This window comes from Chelonoidis abingdonii, chromosome 16 (genome assembly GCF_003597395.2).
Source record: "Chelonoidis abingdonii isolate Lonesome George chromosome 16, CheloAbing_2.0, whole genome shotgun sequence".
NCBI classification, from domain to species: domain Eukaryota; kingdom Metazoa; phylum Chordata; order Testudines; family Testudinidae; genus Chelonoidis; species Chelonoidis abingdonii.
Window position 1 is genome coordinate 23,958,366 of NC_133784.1, and position 21,982 is coordinate 23,980,347.

Consider the following 21,982-nt stretch of genomic DNA (forward strand, 5'->3'; position numbering starts at 1 on the left):
GTGATGATTGGACGTCTAACATAGTGAATGCCAGTGAAAATGAGGTAGGGTCAGAGTCTGAAATAGGGAAAGAACAAGCCAAAAATTACTTAGATGAGTTAAATGTCTTCAAATCACCAGAGCCTGATGAAATGCATCCTTGAATACTTAAGGAGCTGACTGAGGAGTTATATGAGCCAATTAGCAATTCATTCTGAAAAGTGATGGAAGATGCAGGGCTGGTGCAAGGATGCTTCGCGCCCTAGGCGAAACTTCCACCTTGCGCCCTCCCCCGCCCTGAGGCACCCCCCCACGGCAGCTTCTCCCCTCTGTCCTGAGGCACGCCTCTGCTCCGCACACGAGCCCGGGCACGCCGAAGTGAAGTAGCTCACCCCTGCACCGCCTCCTCCCCGAGTACGCCGTGGCTGCTTCACTTCTCCCACCTCCCAGGCTTGCGGTGCCAATCAGCTTAGGCACCGCAGTTCTATGATAGAGTGAATGGGGATGTTTTCAGAAACTGAGCAAATATGGATGTAGACAATGAGAATAGTCATTTTTATTCATTAACAGAAACGAGTAAAATTCATCTTGTAGTCTTCCTTGGAGCATGCAGTAGAACATCCATCATGGGAATAAATAACAAATTCACAGAACTCTTGAAAAATGCGCTTTCTGATTTGGTATAAGACGAAATATATATATATATATAAATCAGTTGGAAATTATTGTGTTTTGGGAACAGAACAACTGTAGATGGAAAACATGAGTCATGTACTATAAGACTCAGATCAAAGTGAGCCAAACCATAAGTCCCAAATATAATTATTTCAAGAAAAGGTAAACCACCTTGTGCACTTTCTCAGTATTTGTCAAAAGCCTCTTTCTGATACGGGTTTTCTGCTAATATGAGCAGTGTACCAAAGATAGTGTTTATTGTTGTTATAGGGTCCAGAATTGAGCATGGAGCATTACAGAAGACAAAGATGTGGTCCCTAATTCGATATTTTGATGTGACACAAAAGGATGACCAAAAGTAGGGTGTGGATGGGACAAGGAATGACTAAGGTTACATATATGGTCATGTTTGCTCAGTTTAAGCATGAGCCCATCTTGGTTGTCTCCAGTGTTTTTAATTTGTTTTTAAAGAATTTTCTCAAATCATATGCTGTGCAGCTTAGTGTAGAGGTGAGTTTTTAGGAATTCAGTGATGGAAGGAGTGGAGTGGCATGAATGACCAAAGTAGGCTGCAAGGCATACATAAGTTGGTTAGAGTAAAAAATACACCTCCTTGTAGGGGAAGTGGATGAAGAGGGCAATAATAGCAGAGTGGAGGTGTGGGACTGTCCAATAAAATGCTACTCCATATGAGTAGGGAAAGGTGGTGTGTGATTATATGACAAGAAAACATGATAGTCCCAGTTACTTGGCTGTGCTTTTATTCTGTCAAGGAAATAAAAATGAACTATTGTCACTGCTGTGATTGTAGGATGGCATCTCTCTGCATTCTGGTTGTTCTATTTTGGACTACTTTGTGTGGATTCTTTTTATACTTGTGGTGATTTAAGTTTGAGATCGCTGTACTAAACACGAGGGCCACATGAGGGCTAGTACATTGGCCCGAGGGCCGCATCACTGACACCTTTTCATATAAAGATACAAAAGTCCCCCCCACCCCCACCCCCGCATCCCTGGCACTGCCCGCACTCCTCCACTTCCATGAGCCCCTGCCCTGCCTCTTCCCTCTCCTTCCTCAAAGTCCCCACCCCAACTCCGCCCCCTCCCTGTCCCTATTCCAACCTCTTCTCCAAATTCCTGCCCCTGTCCTGCCTCTTCTCTCTCTCTTCCCCTGAACGCGTGGCTCCCCATTCCTCCCCCCTCCTGGAAAGCGCTGCCAAACAGCTATTTGACAGCGAGAAGTGCCTGGAGGTAGGCAGAGGAGCGAGGACGCAGCATGCTGTGGGAGCAGCGGGTGACGGGAGTTTGGCGGTCGCAAGAAATAACTCTGGGGGAGTGGGGAGCTTGGCGGGCTGCAGCAAATAACTCCGCGGGCTGCATGTTTGAGACCCCTGGTTTAGTGTATCACTTGGTTTTATGTGTAGTATGTCTTTGCTTTCATACAAATTAAACTGTTACTGTCACGACCTGTCTGAGCCTAAACTAAAACTATAAGTTCTTTCAAATTCAAGTAAAAATCTAATATCCTAATAACATGGATGGTGTCCACTAGCTTTGAAATCGACATCTTAATTGAACATCCTTCACTAATGCTGGTGCTGATAAGCAGTTACTGTCCATGATCGTACTGTTCCTAGTCCCACTTCTACTCCTGGGGGAATTCTGCACCACTGTGCAATGCAGAATTTTCCGAAATTAATGTTGTGCGTGCAGAATCCCCCCGCCCCCCCATAAATGGGCTGCAGAGCTGCTGGCCACCGCTAAGGGCCACTGGACCCGGGAGACACTGCTGTGGGAAAGATGGGGGAGGAGCTGGAGGGTTCCTGGCAGCTGCAGTTGCTAGCATGTCCTGAAAGGAGGGGATGGTGGTGTGCAGGAAACTCCATGCAAGCCCAGGGCCCAGCATCAGGCTGTTTTTATTTTTTCCCTGGATCCCTGAACTCTGGGGAGTAGGGGGTGTGAGTATCTGAGCCAAGGAGGGCAGTGGCGTGGGGGTAGGGGGTAGAGAAACAGCAGTTGGATTGTCTTAGGGCAGGGGTGGGTGAACTATGGCCCGGGGGCCACATCTGGTCCCCCAGGCCCTCAAGCGGGGTCCAGGGCTTGCTCCACTCTGATGCTGCAGTCAGGGAGCCGGTTCCAGGGCTTGCCAGGAAGCTCCACACACTGCCCCAAGTGCCACCCCTGTAGCTCCCATTGGCTGTGTAGAGCTGCCTGGCCGCACCTCCACATAGGAGCTGGAAAAGAAAGATGCCGTTGCTTCTGGGAGCTGCTTGAGATAAGTGCTGCCCAGAGCCTGCACCCCTCCCTAGCCCTGGATCCTCCTCCCGCCCTCCTAACCCCTCAATCGCAGTCTGGAGCACCCTCTTGCACCCCAACCCCTCATCCCCAGCTCCATCCCAGAGCCCACCACCACACCCTCACCCCCAATTTGATGAGCATTCATGGCCTGCCATACAATTTCCATACCCAGATGTTATCCTCGGGCCCAAAAGTTTGCCCACCCCATCTTAGGGGTTTCTTTAACCCTCTACTTCTGGGGGAATTTTTGTGTTTTTCTGTATTGTTAGGCATCCATGCTGACAGGTACTTTGAAATAAATTACCAAAATAATTGAAATTGACATGATTATCTAGTGTTGTTTTTGATAAATAGATTTTGCAGAATTTTAAAATATTGGATGTAAAATATATAAATATAAATATATTAATTATTGGCACAGAATTCCCCTAGGAGTATACTTCAAATCAGTAGACAATAGCTTGATGGGCCTGGAATGCATCTACATTTGGGTCATTAGTTTCTATCCGTGTCATGACCTGATGGGGACTTATTTAGATTTAACATAGTTGTGGAAAATCCAGTTTGATATTGCAGTGCTGAAAGGTAATTAACATTTTGTCAAAATAAATGTATTTGGAAGTGTAGGTTGCCTGGTGGTTACAAGATTTTTTTTTTTAAAAAACCTGCATATCCACTGTCATTTGTGAATTTGGAAGTGTGTGCAATTTTAAAGGCATCTGTTGATTGTAAGCCACTTTTCTCCTTACTTGTTTTTGTAAAGTGGCCTCGAAGATACATAATTTGTACATTGCTATATTGGATTATTTCTCTTATCACTAGGCCATAGTGTGGACTCAGAGCACTAGAAACTGTGATGGTTGCTGTACCATGGTGAAACCTGACAGCATCAGGCCTGTAGCTGAGGTTTTTTTGTGGTTTTTTTTTTTTGTTTGTTTGTTTTTTCCCTCCCCCTACAGATTTGCCTCCAAGGAGCCAGAAATGCTTCCCCGTGCTAATTTTCCCCTACTATTACTCACGCCTCCTTGTCAGCTGTTTGAAGTGGGCCATCCTGATTATCACTACAAAAGTGTGTTTTCTCCTGCTAATTGCCCACCTTAATTGATTAGTCTTGTTAGAGGTGGTATGGTAACACCCACTTTTTTCATGCTGTGTGTGTGTGTGTGTGTGTGTGTATTTTCCACTGCATGCAACCGATTAAGTGGATTTTAGCCCACGAAAGCTTATTCCCAAATAAATTAGTTAGTCTTTAAGGTGCCACAATTACTCCTCTTTCCTTTCAAAGTTTTTATCCCTAATAATATGTTTTTGAAAATAAGGACAGGATGATTCTCTTTCATTGCTGTGTTCCAACATAGTGCTGCCTAGTTTTTGCAAATGCCAGGTCTAAACTCACTAAGTTCTACAATCATTACTGTTGGTGAGGGGATTGCTTTTATTTTAACTGGCATATACTACTGCTTTTATCTGCATAACTATTGGTATGAGGTGCTTTATACCTGTGTAGCTTATTTCACTTTGACAGACCACAGTAAGCTCTACAGGTGTATATATTTTCATTTTAGTATAACTGCTTCTACACTAGGATTCTTTTGCAATTTTATGCCAGCATAATTAAAGCAACAAAGCTTTTAAGGGTCTGTAATGTCAAAGTCTCCAAAGGGGGGAGTCTCCTTGAAATGTGAGAAATGGCAAGTAATCGTGGTAAACAATGTGTCTGCATATTTGCCTGTTTCAATAAATGCACCTAAATTGGGCTATATTAGCCCCGTCTTGGTTTCTGTTGCATGGCCCAAATGGGTGACAACTCAAATGACTGATCATTACCTTTTGTTGCAGTGGTTTGACTCACAATCCAGCATCTCTGGATGGATACCTCCAAAATTGCTTACAGTTGCCTGAAATTGGTTTCAGAGTGGTGGCCGTGTTAGTCTGTATCAGCAAAATCAATGAGGAGTCCTTGTAGCACCTTAGAGACTAACACATTTATTTGCCAACTCTGTCGGCATAGATACTCACTCAATAGCAGACTTAAAAGTGGCCATTCAACAAAAATGCTCCAAAAACAGACTTCAATGAGAAACAGCGGTACTGGAATTAATTTGCAAACTGGACACCATCAAATTAGGCCTGAATAAAGACTGGGAGTGGATGGGTTGCTATAAAGTAATTTTTCATCTGCTGATACTCACACCTTTTTGTCAACTGTTGGAAATGGGTGATGTCCACCTTAGTTGCATTGGCCTCGTTAGCACTACAAAAGTACTTTTCCCTCTGTTGATATTCACCCCTTCTTGTCAACTGTTGAGAATAGGCCACTTCCACCTTAATTGAATTGGCCTTGTTAGCACTGACACCCCACTCTACCCCCAGTAAGGCAACTTCCATCTTTTCATGTGCTGTAATATTTATACTGCTTACTATATTTTTCACTCCTCCATGTATCTGACAAAGTGAGTTTTAGCCCACGAAAACTTATGCCCAGATAAATTTGTTAGTCTCTAAGGTGCCACAAGGATGCCTCATTATTTTTGCTATATTAATTGCTGCATCCAGAAGATAGTACTAAGTTACCCAACCTGTACAGAACTGATGTGCATTGACTCTTGCTCAGGTACAGGCTTGTCAGTAGCTCCATCAGTAGCACTAATGTATTCGTTCTGAGACTATCCTTAGGACACACTGTAATTGCTTCTAAAGTATTTTACTTTGTGGGTGTTTGTATTGTTTGGTTCAGGATTAAGGCCACTTTTGGCTTGCAAGAGGCAGGATATTTCAGAATTTCTAAGAATTGAAATTACTTTTTGTGACTATAATCCAGGTTTGTTTGTTTGTGTTGTTTTTACTTAAAGACAAACTTTTGGATCTCCTTGTTGTGTTTCTATGGAGTAATCTAATAATAGGCATTTCTTACGGACAAAATGCCAGTTTCTGTTTCTGAACATTTCATGAGCCAAAGAGTAGTCATACGAATAAGAATCGTGTTGCTTAGAAACCTGATACAAGTATAAGAAGGAAAGTTGACTGTGTTCAGTGAATTAATTCTAGAGGTTGTGCACCAATTTATAAGAGGACAGCCCTTATCAGATTCTCATGCTTTGTGCAAGTTACACAACGTTCGTCTTTTTTACAAGAAACCCTGTGGATAGTAAGCATTTCATTTAATTGGCTCAGGGACTTCAGTATTACCATCTGCAGATCCAGGCTGCTTGAATTTTTTTGATTAAAAAAAAAAAAAGTGTGATCCAGGCATTTTTCATATTGACGGTTTGTGTATATTTTTTAATACAAATGTATGTATAAAATTGTGTGGCAGTCAGGGATTATTAACTTGCAAATTAAACTGTCTGATTCTGGGAACAGCAGCGAAGTTTGATTACCAAGTTGTAACAAAATATTAGAGCAGCCATTTCCCTCCTAATACAAATTGAATTGTTTTGCAGCAGCAAATAGTCAAGTTTATTTTACTTCAAAGCCTACACTGGCTTGGTGGGCAAGCTAACCTAACACTTAACCTTGTGGTAAAATGCCTTCAAATTATGCCTGCAGTGAAGACCAATCCATAGTCTTGAGCATGCTCAAGTATTTCACTCCTCCTACCCATTCTCCCAAGACACTACTTGTATAGCTAACATCAGCTAGGCCCATTTCCTCTCCTCTGCCTGGCAGCTCAGTTTTATTGCTCTGCTTAGTCCATATTGTTGCAGGGAGAGCAACAGTTTGGGGTTCGTTTGCCCGGTGTGCGTATCCCCAAATAACCACACCGGAGTGGAGAGGCTAGTATTACTTTATTTGAGCTCAAATAAGGTGCACGGAGATGCAACTCTCAAATCATGCACGAATTACTATCCGTTGCCATGTCTTATATACCTTATTGTTACAGAGATGTTCACAGGTGCTACAATTCATCATTTACACATTCATTAACTACTGGATCTTTTAATTAACTATATCCTTAACCCATACTACTGACCCCCCCCCCCCCCTTGATCGATTACCTCCTATACCACAAACAAAAGAAAATGATAATGATCACATGTACTTATGCTAGCTAGCAGGCCTAAGAATGTAACTTCTGACCCCACGCCTATTGCCTAGTTACTTGGAGCTCCCCCCCCCCCCCCCCCCCCCCCCCCCCAACAATATTCACATGCATCCGACGAAGTGGATATTCACCCACGAAAGCTCATGCTCCAATATGTCTGTTAGTCTATAAGGTGCCACAGGGCTCTTTGCTGTTTAGTCATTTTGGGTCTCCTTGTCTGTGCAGCAGCTCAACTCTGCTGCACTCCAGTTTAGCTCCTTTGGTCACTCTCCCTCTAGCAGCTCTATGCTACTGTGCCTGAAGTCATTCAACTTTCCGGCTTGTACTTGTTCTAGGTCTCTGAGCAATATGATTTTTCCCAGCCTGGCTTGAGTTGAATTGGTCTTCTAAAGAGTGGACAAAATGTCTACATTTGATGCGATGGGGAAGAGGAGTCAGTGGAGAGGCTAAACTTCTAACACTTGAAATAAATGCTTGAGAATTTGATCAGTGGTGCAGCCATGGTAAACTAGAGGGACATGAAATTGGGAGAAGATTTAGTGGGCTAGTAACAAGTTTGATTACTGGAATCTGGAGTTTTAATACGAAGTCTCACCCAGTATCTATGGAAACTTTGAATGAATACTTGTTTATATATAAAATGTGGTGGTTGTCAGATTGTTCTGTTTCAGACAATCTACTCTGTGAGTTCCCTCTGGTTGTAGGCAGAAAGTGAAACCTTCCACTGTAATATGTTGTAGTTAAAGTTTTGTCCATTTGTATTCTGAAAACAAAACAAATTAATCTGTAATGGAAAAACTTCCTCTATCATATTCAGGCATTTACTGAGGCTCTTGACGTGTCAGAATTTGACTTTTAGGCTATCAGAGAAAATTTAGATAGAGGTTACTAAAATTTGGGAGTGCTAGAAGCAAATAGTATTTGTGTGTTCTCTCTCTCCCTCCCCCTCCGCCCCCGGTAACATTTGTGTATTGTATCAGAGGGGTAGCCGTGTTAGTCTGGATCTGTAAAGGCAGCAAAGAGTCCTGTGGCATCTTACAGACTAACAGACGTATTGGAGCATGAGCTTTCATGGGTGAATACCCACTTCGTCGGATGCATGTATTCACCCACGAAAGCTCATGCTCCAATACGTCTGTTAGTCTGTAAGGTGCCACAGGACTCTTTGCTGCATTTGTGTATTGGCCTTTTAACTTGTGGAAGAAATGTCAAAGATGTTCCCAAAACGTTTCCTAAAGCAGATAGTCTTCGACTGCTTAAGAATGAATGAAAAAGAGCTTTGGGTTCTTTTAAGGTATTGGAAAAGAATCCAAGTTACACTTCTTTAGGGTGTGTGTGCATGAATGTAGCACTAATGAAAGCAAGGAACAGACTGCCATAACTTGTCCTAGGTTTAGTGTCTCATGCAGTAGCTTATACCACACAACTTTGTCAACTGTTGCCCATTCCTAGTTTAAAACACCTCTGCAATTGCAATTCCACATGTTTCCTGAGCTGGCATGAGCATATGTCAAATTCTACAGTGACTGTTGTGGTGATATCTTGTTCGCTAGAGACCAAAATGAGTCCTATTAATTATCTTAGATTTTTAATATAGGTCCCTAAGGGTTGGAGGCTAATCCATTAGTGCACTATGTGACAAGGTCCCTTATGGTTCTGTTTTTTTGTTTTAAAGATCTCAATAGTTTTCCTTCCTCATATAAAAGGACCTGGATATCTCAAAGGACTTAGTGTTAAGTTACTAAAAAGTAAACTAATAGTTGGTAGGTTGCAGCTTGAGCTCTTGTGTGTTGAAGTAGACATAATTATTTCTGTATTTTCTCTTGACAGACCAAAGAGAACACTGTATAGTAAAAAGTATGGAGTGGACCTGATCAGATACACACATGCTGCCAACACTGTGGTGTACAGCTCTAACAAAATAGACGGTAAGTGACCATATTTAATCTTTCTGCACTTAGATGGCACACCCAGATAAACCGTAGTGGAGTGCCGGGGAACGCTTTGGTCTTGACTGACATGAATGGCTCATTCTTAGCAACCTCTAGAATGGTGGCAGACAGACATGTTCATCTTTAAAGTATAACTCAGTCATTCCCTAACATATGACCTATTGTTGCTAATTACTATTTCCCTTTGCTATAATAACCAGAGTTAATATGATTTGATAGTTGAAGGAAAATGTTCTATTCTTGATTCTGTTGTTGACTGGCTGTTTCATTTTGGTCCAGTCATTTAGCTTCTCTGTGACTGTTTCAAATAAGCATATTTACTACCTTATTAGTGAATTTTGAATAGTTATGCCTTGAAAATTGCCATTGTGAAGATTCCTTCCCCCTCCTTCAGTGACTCCACAGCAAATGATACTCTAGCTAACATTTTAAAAACTTTTTGTTTTTCTTTTCTGACAGCCTTTCAAATTCAATTTGAGATTAGGAGGCAAACTTTGTTCTGGCTAGTGCTTCATTACTGATTAAGATTCAGTATCTGGAACTTAGTTAACAATTCTGTGGGTTCCATTCCAGCTCATGCAGGTGTGCTCTTATGGCTGTGTTGGCTTTGCAGTACCAGCAGGAGTAAAGAGGAGCTTAACAAAAAAATTGTCAAAGCAAGTAGATGACTCAAAACAATAGGTAGCACTTCTATAGTATCTTTCACCTCTATCTCAAAGTGCCTTACAAAGATATGGATGTATTCTCCCTATTTGTACAGAATGGAGGGCGGGAAACTGAGGCGACGTAGCAATCACTAACTAAGCCTGGTGTAGAACACATCTCTTCTGTGTCCAGTCTTGGCTTTGTCCATTAGCCACTCTGCTTTCCCAGTATAATATGCATGGGCAACCCATCTGTTTCAAAGTGTCATTTTTTTCATAGTCATTTTTCATCATAACTGCACTTCATAATCTTCAATGAATTAAAGTTGCTTTCAGAGCCTGGGGTGAAAGGATTAGTTGGGTGTTAAAATTTTTGATTTAATTCATCAACTCCCACAGGTACACATTCTTTCCTCAGCAAAGTGGTGATTCTTCTGTGTCAGAAACAGCTGGTGTAAATGGCTGTGCTGCAATGTCAGGAATCCTTAGAGAACTTCATTCTTGGTGAAATTCCCATTCATTTTTCTGATCCTCCTATAGCTTTCTCTCATGGTTACAGTTTATTTTATGCACTTACTGTCTCATTGTAATGATAGTGTTTTAATTTTACATCAGTCCCCACTGTGGTATCATTCATTGAGAGAAGCTCTGCGTTGGTACAATATTTTAGTTTCTTTAAATCCACTTTATTAAGGTGGTATTTGTAATTTGATGGTTTGAAGTTGATGATCATTTTGTAATTTTCCCTTTGATTAGCTTTTAAAGCAAATACACTGGTGATAGAAATGGATTAGAAAAATATATTACTGGTATTTGTACTGCAAGTAATTGTAAACCGGCCTGAGAGAACTGGTATGCTTCCCTCCTGTGGTGGTCCATATGCTGGTCCATACTCTGCATAGTCCCTAATGAATGAAACTATGGGCAAGTGTACAGGATGTTAACTTTTCAGGATGTTGCATTTACAGAAAGAAGGGTGAAATGAAGCCATTCCTTTACTGTACAAATGCTGCTATTTCCACACAAGTACATATATGCTTCTGATCCAGTTCTTTCTGAAGGGTTCCTCAGGAGCTTCAGACCTGGTTGTTCTTGCCTAATTCCAGGCTGAGGTAGTAGTTTGTACAGTTTGAGGGTCTGTGATACCACCCGGTACAGGAGATAACTGTACAGGCCACTGCCTTGCTTGGGACAGAGCACTGTCGGCTAAAAGGATCTCCCACTCATGCTTCACAGATGGTTTGTATTTAGCAGAAGAAGGTGAGATTCCACCTGCATTCTTCTGAAACAGGTAACTGCAGTTTTTAGCAGAAAAACTAGGAATATGCACTAAATTTGCTGTGCAAAAGCAGGTAAGTACTAACAATAATGGGATGTAAAACTGCTGATTTTGGTGGATTGACTTATGTCATTTGATAATCATCTGGAGGTACTCAGAGGAGAAGCAGCCTTTCAGAATGGTGACTCAGTCTGCGCTATTCATGCTTGGTCACAAAATTACCCTTAAATTTTTCTTGCCAAACTCTGGGGGACCGTGCAGAACTCTGACCTCAGCTGACTCAATGGAAAACCTTTGTCAAGAATTGATGGATTTTCCACATAACATGTATTCTACAGAAAAAGGCGTTTAGAAAAATATTCTAGCCTTCTAGATGTCAAGAATGTTCCCTACAGATGACAAATTCATTACCCTCACCCTGCCTTGCAGAAAAGTCATTTAGCCCACCAGCCAGTATTGCAATAACAAAGGTGAAAACAGAATTTTCCACCTTTTAATTTATTAATGTTGCAGTCTCAGCACCACTTTTCGATGTAACAGTATTGAACATGTCAACCTGAATAAACACTCAACAAGTGTCAAAGCTTAAAAAAAACAAACAACAAAAAAGGGGCTTTGGTTTCCTATAACATCAGTCTTTTTGTCCATCTGTATTTCTAAAACAGGGTGTATGTCAGAGGGAAATTGGGAGGGAGTTAGCTGCTTTTATTTTTCCCTCGTTCTTTCTTTTTGTCTCCCTCAGTAAAAGTTACCTGCTGATGCTGGAGGCTTAATTTGGTCTTATTTGCACGTCTACAGTTACAAATGTATGTGCAAGTAAAAGTGGTTCATATTCTCAACCCTTGTACTCAAGTGGCTTATGTTCTACAGAATTCTTTTGATCTATGGTGAAAAATCTCCATAGAATCTTCCAAAAGAAAAAATGCTGTTAGTACTGCAATCTATATTCAGTGAAGGCCACTTGAAAGAATTACTGATTTCAGAATACTGTGATCAGTTCTGTCCCGTGCTATATTATGTTTTTGTAAAGAAATTGCTGTTAGAGTAAAAGGGTCCTTTCTTCTGTTCTCATCACGTATTCCTCCTTTACCCCCAAAGTTTTTACCAGTCTGGAAGAGGTGCAAAGAAAGCACAAAGGCAACAATTGTTTGGCTTAAAAGCCTCTCCATCTGAGGAGTTCGGTTTGTAATGCCTGTGCTTAGCAGTTAATATTTAAATGGTCCCAGCCTGGCTTTGACGTTCACATCTCAGGCTATGTCCACACTACAGCCTATGCCAGCAAAACTTATGTCACTCGGTGGTGTGAATATTCCACACCCCTGAGTGACATAAGTTATACCACCGTAAAGAGCTAATGTGCACAGCACTGTGTTGGAGGAAGAGTTTCTCCCACTGACATAGGTTATGACACTCATGGAGATGGGCCTTTTTTTTTTTTTTTTTTTTTTTTTTTTATGCTGACGGGAGAACTCTCTCCTATTGGCATAGAGTGTCTTAACCAGATGCTGTATGTATAGACATGGCCTCATTGTCGCTTTAAGTGGCAGAGTTCACACTTTTGCAGTGGTTATTTAGCTGGAGACAGTTCTTCCTGCATGGCTGCATTAACAGGACTATGGCATTTGCTTGATAAATCTGTACTCACTTTCTAACAGAAATGCTGGCACCAACATTTAGAAAGCTGTAGTTTAGTGAGAGATGCTTGAGTAAAAACTTGACAGTTACTTGATTTTTATTTTGCTTCAGTAACTTTGGAGCAGAAAACTGTACATGTCTCATGGCAATTCATTTACACTATGTGAAGTTGTAGAACTGATAAATGAAATTGTTTTTAATCACTTTATTAATGTAACTTCTGTTCACCATTCACTACACTTGCCTGCATTGTAACTTCTGTTCACTGTTTGCCATATTGTAATTCAAACCCCATTTTAAAACGCTCACTCCATTTTGTAAAAGCTTCCTCCAATCTTCATTTTTTGCAAACCCTGCTGTAATCTTATTAGTTAGTTTAGATGTGTGAATGAGGCATGTATGGATGATAAAATCAACCTCCAGCCCCAGCCTGTCCTGATGAGGTGAAGTTCAACTACCAACGGCTGAAGACCTAGACAACAGTGAAACAAAGTAAAAAGCATCCACCCTAAAAAGAAAAGGACAAAAGAACAACAGAAGGAAGATCAAAGCCAGGTTCAAGGCTGAAAGTCAAGCCTGCAATTGATGGGTGATCAATCCAAACCCAAAGGCAGCGTGACACAGCAAGACCTATAGACTTTGAATCCAAACTAAAAGCCTAAAAAAAAGAAGGGTGAGATAAGAGACTTTGGGTAACATTCTGCTGCCAACATGGAGCCAGCCACCTGCTGATTAATTTAACAACAGCAGAATGAAGCAACTCCCATGAACTAACATAGGGAAAAATCCCTATAAAGCTGGACTCTGAAGACTGAGGACTTTGAGTCTATGGTTCTGCTGCCAGCCTCCAGGAGCATCAGGTGCACCTGACCCGGACTCGGCTCCACTCTTGTGTACAGAGTACCTGGCCAGTATTCTGTCACAAGCAACTTTAGGCTGGTAACTATAATATCTACACAGAACTTGTATGAATGATTTTGTGAATGGATATATATATAAAATAAGTAACCAAACAACATTGTTTGCTGTTATCTTTTATTTTATTATGGTATTTACAATAAATGTGACAAATGTCTTGTCCCCTTTAAGATCCTGCTAGTTTTTATTGGTATAACAAAGTATTCGTATTATCTCCAGACCACTGGGAACATCCTCACTAGTTCTACTGTTTTGTTTTTCTTCCAGACTACTTGATTTCAGTTGATCCCATTTTAACATCCCTCTTGAAGACACAGCAGACCATTGTTGCTATCTGTTGGAGAAGGTTTATTATATGATACATACGTGTTTCTTATATTTTCTTGCAGATACAATCCGTTACCTCTCCCTACATGATAATAAATACATCCGATATTTTCCAGGGCACAGCAAGAGGTAAGAGATGTGACAAGGGGACATTTCGGTATCAAGATCTTGGTGGCTATAAAACAGAACGAGAGGCTAAAGTGGTGTTGTAATGAACCTAAACCATGTTAGACTTAATTCACTTAACATTTTTTATGGCATGAGAAGTAAAGTATTTTGAACTTGTGTGAAGCCAAGAGGATAATAGTTACATTGCTAACTTTCTTGCATACCTGTGTAATACTTGATACAGCTAATCTTCTGTATTGCAGAGTGGTTGCCCTGTCCATGTCTCCAGTGGATGATACCTTTATTTCTGGATCACTTGATAAAACCATCCGACTTTGGGATCTCCGGTCTCCAAACTGCCAGGTGGGGATACCAAATTCACTTGCCTGTCTGCTAACAGTTGTCATGAAATGTGCAAGAAAGAGTTTCTAGTTTGAAATGATGAAAAATGGGTTGTAGATTAAATAGGTGGTCTGGTTTTTATATTATCATGAAGTATTTCTTGGTCCCCATCAGCACCTCCTGGAATTCAAAATAAGTCATCTCAGGCAGAATCCCGCTTTTGATATTCATTTTGTGCATACACTGTGTCCTCACTCACTTTCCTCCAGGGTCCTATCTTGGGGAAGTGCTGGAAAGGCAAGAAAACAGTAACTTCTGGAGCTGATGAAACAAGATGCTAGTTGGATGTTGTCAGCATATTAATGACACTATAGCCTCAAACAGTCTTCAGTCTTCTCTAGATGTCTCCCATGTGCCTTGGAATCAGTGGTGACAGAATGGGACCCCTTGAGTGCTCTGGCTTTTTGTTTGTTTTAAAATGAAAAACATTAAGCAGTTAAACACACAGGCAGACTTAGATCCACAAGGATTCCAGGGTTTCCCAGCTGTGTTAAACTTGGTGAAGCTGGAAGATTCACCCTGTCTTATCATAGACAAAGTTGCAGTGTTAAGCCCTTACTGTTTCAAGTGCTGAGCATGTTATAATTAATTTGACAATTCTCCAAAATGCTGTCTAAAGCTTACCATAACATTTTTATATTTATTAACATCTCTGGTTATTACCAGTTACCTCCATGATGTTGTGCTTAGTATTTCTGGTTTCGTAGTAAAATCCCTCCAAAGCAGAAACTTGAATAGGCCTTCTCATAAAATGGACACTGAAAGTACCTGGCGTTCATACAGCTTGACTCTTGCAGTGTTAAATGTTTGTGGAAGAGGCTGGCAGGTCCTCCATTCTCACTGGGAGCACAGAGAGACAGTCACTGATTCATGAGGATCAGCTGTAAAGCACAAATTGAAAACTTTTTTTTTTTTTTTTTTTTTTACTCACAACATAGTTATACCTGCCTAAGAAATAAGGCCTTTAAATCAGAAACCTCACTTTTCTTTGGTAGTGTGCATGTTGGTAAGAGCCTCTTGCTTTCTAAACTTTAACTTGGTCTTCATGGGAAGTCAGCAGATGTAGCCAACATGACATTGTTCTCCATATCTCACTTCCATTCTGTGTGTGACTTTATGTAATTTTGACATGGTAAAAATCTTAGTTTACCAGTCTTCCCTAAGACTTTCTCTTTAAAAGTCTAATTTCCCCTGCTTTGCAGGTTCATGCAGAGGGCTTGTCTAAACACAATGTTGCATCCGTTTAACTTAATCGATGTAAGAGTGTCCACTAAACAAAAAGAACAGGAGTACTTGTGGCACCTTTAGAGACTAACAAATCTACTTGAGCATAAGCTTTCATGGGCTACAGCCCGAAATAGCTTATGCTACGCAAAAGCTTATGCTCAAATAAATTTCTCTAGGGTGCCACAAGTTCTCTTATTCTTTCTGAGGATACAGACTAACACAGCTACTCCTCTGAAACCTGTCACTAAACAAAGCTGCACTAGGTTATCTAAGTTATTTAATGTAATACCTGTAGTCAAACCAGTGCAAAGTTTTGCGCAGAGTGAGAGAATTTGTCTATTACTGTTATGCTAACCTTTGTGTGGGAATCTGATTTTTTAGTTTTAACAGTATTTGCCTCTAGCATTTGGAAGGTTTGGTTTTTTGTATTAAATCAGCATAAGTAGGCAGTGACAGTGTTTGTCAGAGCTGCACCTGGGTGCTCATCTTCCTGAATGGTCAGTGTTTTAGCGCCACAACCTCCAGCCATATGTTGCCATCACTTCCAGCAGGAGTGCTCTGTGAAACTCTCAGAAGTGATAATTGTTACCAATACAAGATGCCTCTCCCTTCCCACAAAATTGCAGTATGTTGCCTCTGCAGCACTTCTTGTTCTGGTTGGTTGGTTTTGTTCTTGTGATGCAAGTTTCTTTCCCATAAGAGATGTAGATGGGTGTTGAGCAGGGGGTGTATCTGAATTGTTTTTCCTAAACTTCTTCAGCAGTAATTTAGACCAGTCAATTCCTTCCTCGCAGAAGCAATTGGATTATTTCACCTAAATAGTGAAGTTAATGTAAAGTCTTTCTCATCTCTGTTCTAAATCTTCTAACTTCAGAATGCATTAAATTGACTAACCTCTTAGGATTGTCCTTTTCACGGTGTCCAATGATCATCACTTGCCACTAGGGATGAGTTGAGGCCATGTATTTAGTTCCTCATACCCTTTCTGGATGGATGGCCACTTAGCCACTTTTCCAAACTCTTTGTTGATACTCTATGTACAGAATTGAGAGGCTAGTGCCAGTGTGGGACATGAGAAGCCACCTTTTGAAAGATTCTTAATAAGAACAAAGACTGACAACTGAAAACTCAGCTGTTCTACCAGGAGATTGCCCTGCTGGATCTGTGCACGGCTGAGGGAGCTGTCAGGAATGGACTTAAGTGCATACGCCTGTATTCACAACTTGAATTTATATTTAACTGTTTTCCATATTCTAGGGTTTAATGCATCTTCAGGGGAAGCCTGTATGCTCCTTTGACCCAGAGGGCCTGATCTTTGCTGCTGGAGTCAATTCTGAAATGGTGAAGCTCTATGATCTCCGCTCTTTTGACAAGGTAAGAGACAAGCTAGATGCATTTCTGACACTTCATAGCTTACAAGAAACAGCATGTAAACCCTGGACTTGGAGCATCCCCTGAAACATCTTAGCATGGGCTACAGCCAGCAGCACCAAGGAGTTAATACTTAATATATGAAGAGAGCTTTGTATAAGAGTTTCTTGTACAAGTAGGTGCCACCACCAGATCCTTAAATCCCATTTTGGACTTGCCTCTAAATTCATTCTAGTTAACCCCAGAGCCAGAGAATTATTAAAATCTGAGTCTCCAGGTCAACTTAAAAGCAATAAAAAGCATTTGTCCTGGGTTATGCCCCGTCTCTTGACCAACCACTTCTCACCTTCCTATCTCTTCCTCTCAGACGCTTGCTCTCCTAACACGTTTTGTCCCCTATCATATGGCTTTGCATCCTCGTGCTCCCCCACCAACATACTCAGGACTGAACTATACTCAATTTCCTTAGCCTCGCTTTCCTGCATCATTTAGGGTCTTTGATAACAGTATCTCTAAGACTGGTTATGAATCTGGTCCACCTTCTGAGGTTCAGGCTGAGCTGTTGCCTCAGAGGCCAGGCACATTGCTACACAGAGTGGGGTCTGAAGCACAATATACCAGTGCACAATCCACTTGTTCTGTCTTCTGCCCCAGGAGAACTGGTATCAGAGATTAGACAGAAGGCTTGGGAGCAAGTCTATCGGGTATCATCACTGAGGAGCTGAATGGTATTGCTACCTTATGCTGATGATGCCTCTGGGTGTAGGGAGGCTGATAGGAGTCAGGTGGGAACTTCAACCCATTTTTCAGACTTCCTGTAACACGTGGGAAGCAGCAGTTAATGTTTCTTCCTCCTTTCTGGCTGTGCTGGAAGAACATCTAGGTCAGGTGGACCTAGTAGCAACATCAGAGAGAAGGAAAACTGTAACTGGACGACAGTAATTGCAAATAGGTGGAAAACAGCTCTGTTTTTTAGATGAGAGCAACAGTGCTGATGCTCCAGCCCTTAGTTTAAATTAGGTTTGGGGGCCTTGTTAGCAAATGGCCACTATGTTGTACATTAAATCTGTCTCTGTATAATCAGATGTAATGTGAGAATTGATTCTTCTCTCTGGTGACTGTAGTGGTGAACCAGATGTTTGTTCACTGTCATTTCCTTTATGGTGGTGAAACCACAAGTTTCCTAAACTTCCTGTTGTGGTTTGGTTGCTATTGGAGATGACAGAATCGTAGCATGTCAGAACACTGCTGCATCACAATTTGACAGGTTGTTACTACTCTCCCCTGCCATCCTTTGCATGGCAGCTAGTACTGGATTGTTCAATATCAGTCTGGTTTGTTTCTTTTTAGGAATCTAAAATGTTTCCTGTACTGGAGATATTTTTTTTATTATTTTTTACCAACAAAGTAAATGTTTGGGTGTGCATGCATACAAATCATTTCTCACCACCACCACTTTTTTTTTTATTTTTATTTTATTTTATTTTTTGGAAGGGTCCATTTGCTACATTCAAGATGCAATACGATCGAACCTGTGAGTGGACAGGCTTAAAGTTCAGTAACGACGGGAAGCTTATCCTCATATCAACCAACGGAGGGTTTCTTCGACTGATTGATGCCTTTAAGGGAGCTGTACTGCATACGTTTGGGGTGAGCATGCTGTCTTGGTTGCCTTCTTGGAAACTGCTCTGTCTTTGCTACGTCCTTGTAAGGGGTGGGATTATTAGCTTGGAGGATAAAACACCCCAGTTCCATGTATTCCAGGGGCAGATCTCTTGGAGCTCCCTTCCAGCTTCAGTAATAGAGATAGCTGATGCCCTGTGGATGAGACATGTGTTAAGGAGAGGGCTTCTTTACTAATTTGCTGCTTATTGGTCCCCTGATTTATCTTGGGCCTTGTTTACACTACAAAGTTAAGTCGACTTAAATTACATGGATGTACAGCCATTTCTGTAATTAAACCACTGTTGCATGTCTACCCTATGCTCCTTGTGTCAGTGGAGCACATTTGCAGTAGCAACTCTTCTATTGACACAAAGCAGTGCACCATGGGTAGCTATCCCACTGTACAACTGGTCATGGGGTGTCTTGGGGAAGGGTTTACCTCTTGGGGGCAGGTTCAGCATTACATGATGCAGGTTTTCCTATCCCATCATTCCCATGGGTAGTCAGTCAGTTGCCCTGGTAACCTGCAAGCCAGCCATCTCTGTCAGAAAGCTCGAACCTGCATTACTGTTTGGTATTGTGCTGTGTGTTATGAATACAAGGCTATAAGGAAAAAAGTGATTTTTATTCCACATCCATGCTAACCTATCTATGTAATGCTAAGGTAAACTTCATACATGGCAGGGAAAGTATCTTTAAAGGTGGGGGAATGGGGATTCACAAGCACATACACCAATGAGGCTCTTGCAGCTGCATGACTCTGAGGCTGTTATTGTGTTTAATCTCCTGCGGGGTAGTGTGCCTTGGATACTGCTGTAGTCCTGGAAGATATATGGAGCATGTATAGAAGCAGCTCTGCATCAGAGCAACTGTTTGCCTCCCTTGCTTCTGGTATGCCTGCCACAGGTTTTTGATTTTTACAAGCCCTTCTCCATGCCCCAAGCAATGTGCCTGCAGATGTCAAAGTTTTTCTAAGGCTGGAGTGGAGCTGTGACTGCATGGCCTCCTTTCCCCACAGACCCAGGAGATCCAGGACCTCCTGTGTACCCCAGGAAGGAGGAGCGCATTTGCCTTGTGGAGCCAGCATGGTCAACTGGGCAGTTCCGGTTGGCAAGCTCTCATAGAAAGAACAAGTTCAAAACTTCCTGGGGCTTTAAAAGGGGAGGAGGTGCATGTCTGTATACCTGGCTGCAGGGCAGCAGAGTTCAAAATGGTGACTAGACCAGCCATAGCAGGCATTGTGGGACATGTCTTGGAGGTCACTTTGGTTGAAGTAAGCAATGCAGTGTCTACACTGACACTGCGTCACTCTAACTACATCACCCTAAGCTTTAAGTCTCTCATCAAGGTGGTATTATTAGGTTGGCATAGCAGGTGTGTTGAAGCGGTGGGAGGAGCATTGTAGTGTGTACACCTCCAGAGTTAGGTTGATGTAATTTGCCTTATGTCAACTTAACTTTGTAGTATAGACAAGCCCTTAACCTTGGCTCACTTTGAAAACTTCTCTCCTTCTTCCCTTTTAGAAGTTACTTGTGATATTTAACTCCCTTTAATGAGCTTTCAAAGCTCTGCTAATGAGGGGAAAGTGTTTGGTTTAGTACCTTGATAAATTATTGCCCACTCCTAATCTTTACATCTGTGCTCTGTCCCCTCCTGTAGTACTTGGAGGGCTTTGCATAGTGCAGTCTGTAGTGCTTGGGGGAGGGGCTCCTGTTCTTCAGCTAGAAGAATGTTTTGACATGTCCCCCTTGCCACAGGCTTGAAGGCATTTAACCTCTTTTGTATTGTAGGGTTATAACAACAGTAAGGCTGTCACGTTGGAGGCATCATTTACACCAGATTCCCAGTTCATAATGATTGGTAAGATATCCTTACCCCCTTGTAGCCTGCCATTGTGGGTCTTATTACAAGGCAATTTCAGTGCTGTGAAACTGGGTATTCATGTAATTAAACTGAAAGTTGGTTTAAAGGCTGCAACAGGCTATTTTAGGACTTACAAAATGCTTTCCTCAGTATGCTGTGGGAGACACTTAACACTCTCAAAATTCTGTCATTTCAATACAATGTACTTTAATGTTTAATTTAGTAGGTAGGTCTGTCCATGTTTCCTGCTGGCCAAGTGTTTGCATCATATATTACCACTACAGCTGATGCTAATTGATAGCTTGACTGGCAATCTGAGCCGAGAGGAAGAATAGAAAGGGCTACTGACTGAACTTCCCTCTTACTGTCACCCCCAAGAGTTGGTCCCCTCAGGCTGCTGTTGAGATGGATCGGCAGAGCAGCATGAGTAAAGTTGTGTAGTAGGAAAAAGCAACTGAAGTAGTTTAGAATGTTTCAGCCTCCCTCCATTCTACCTGCAGACTACATTCTTTACCTATTTGGGCTACCTGTGTAGGGTAATCTGCACAGTATCAGCTGGGATATCCTAGGATACACTGCCCTCAGTGAATGTAAGCTGATCTGCAAAACAAGTCCACCGTCTCCACATTCATATTCCTCCTACAGTTCCTCCTTACAGTGATTACAAGAAACTAACTGGCTGATTTATGGCTAGACTGTAGGTAGTTCTGGATAATCTATATACTATATGCACAGTTATAACACTGCATTATTAACTTACTACCCAACATGGCCAATTACCATCTCTATCTCTCTCTATATATATTGTACTGCCTCCCCCACTACTTTCTTTCAGTTCTTCATATATACATGAAACTACCCTGTATACTATGCTAATTGTTGAAATCTAGCTGGTCATCAGTAACCTGTCCATAAATTCTCCTTAATAACTAAAGTTAAATCTAGGATGGTATTTCAGTCTCTCAGGAAAGACCATTCTGGTAGTGGTTCTTTATTCTGATGAATGTTTTCTTTTTCCCTTCTGATCCTACAGACCCTCATTTTATCCTCCTGGAGACATCTCAGTTCTGCCTGTTTTACCCTTCTTGCCAGGAAATGTATCCGTTCTCTAACTCTTTGGTATCCTCAGTCCTCCCGCTGTTGGACAGATTCACTTCTTTCTCAACTTTGTCCCTACAACTGCTTAACTCCAGAATAATGCATTTTTTCCCATTTTTACTTTGTGCAGTTTGACTAATTTACCATGGATGTCCACTTGGTTTCTTTCCTGAAAAGCCTATGTAGACAAAAAGGAAACAGAAAAAAAACCTTCTTCTTTTTAGGGATTTTGTTAAACAATCAGGATATCTTATGTAAAGGGGGTTATATCAAAGACTAAAATATTTTTGAAAAGAGGTCAGTTTTAAAAATTCAAGATGTCCCATTAAAATGGAAATTTATAGACTTCTGCTATAAAAACATGTATTTAGTGATCATGAGAGTTAAAACGTCTTTAACAAGCTTGGCCAGTCACATTTAGCGTAACTCACTGAAATCTGGTTTACTGTACCCTTTGATTATTTGCAGACTGCACAATTTTCAGTGACTAGATTGC

General features: G+C 41.4%; 1 protein-coding gene across 1 annotated transcript in view; it reads left to right on the forward strand.

The window, feature by feature from the left end:
• WDR82 (WD repeat domain 82) overlaps nt 1-21,982 on the forward strand; it is a 28,624-nt gene that overhangs the window by 3,579 nt on the left and 3,063 nt on the right. Inside the window, exons 2-7 of the mRNA XM_032805861.2 lie at nt 8,828-8,925; nt 13,815-13,881; nt 14,124-14,223; nt 16,747-16,863; nt 18,355-18,510; nt 20,316-20,385. Of these exons, the coding sequence (XP_032661752.1) occupies nt 8,828-8,925; nt 13,815-13,881; nt 14,124-14,223; nt 16,747-16,863; nt 18,355-18,510; nt 20,316-20,385 (608 nt within the window). The remainder of the gene's footprint in view (nt 1-8,827; nt 8,926-13,814; nt 13,882-14,123; nt 14,224-16,746; nt 16,864-18,354; nt 18,511-20,315; nt 20,386-21,982) is intronic.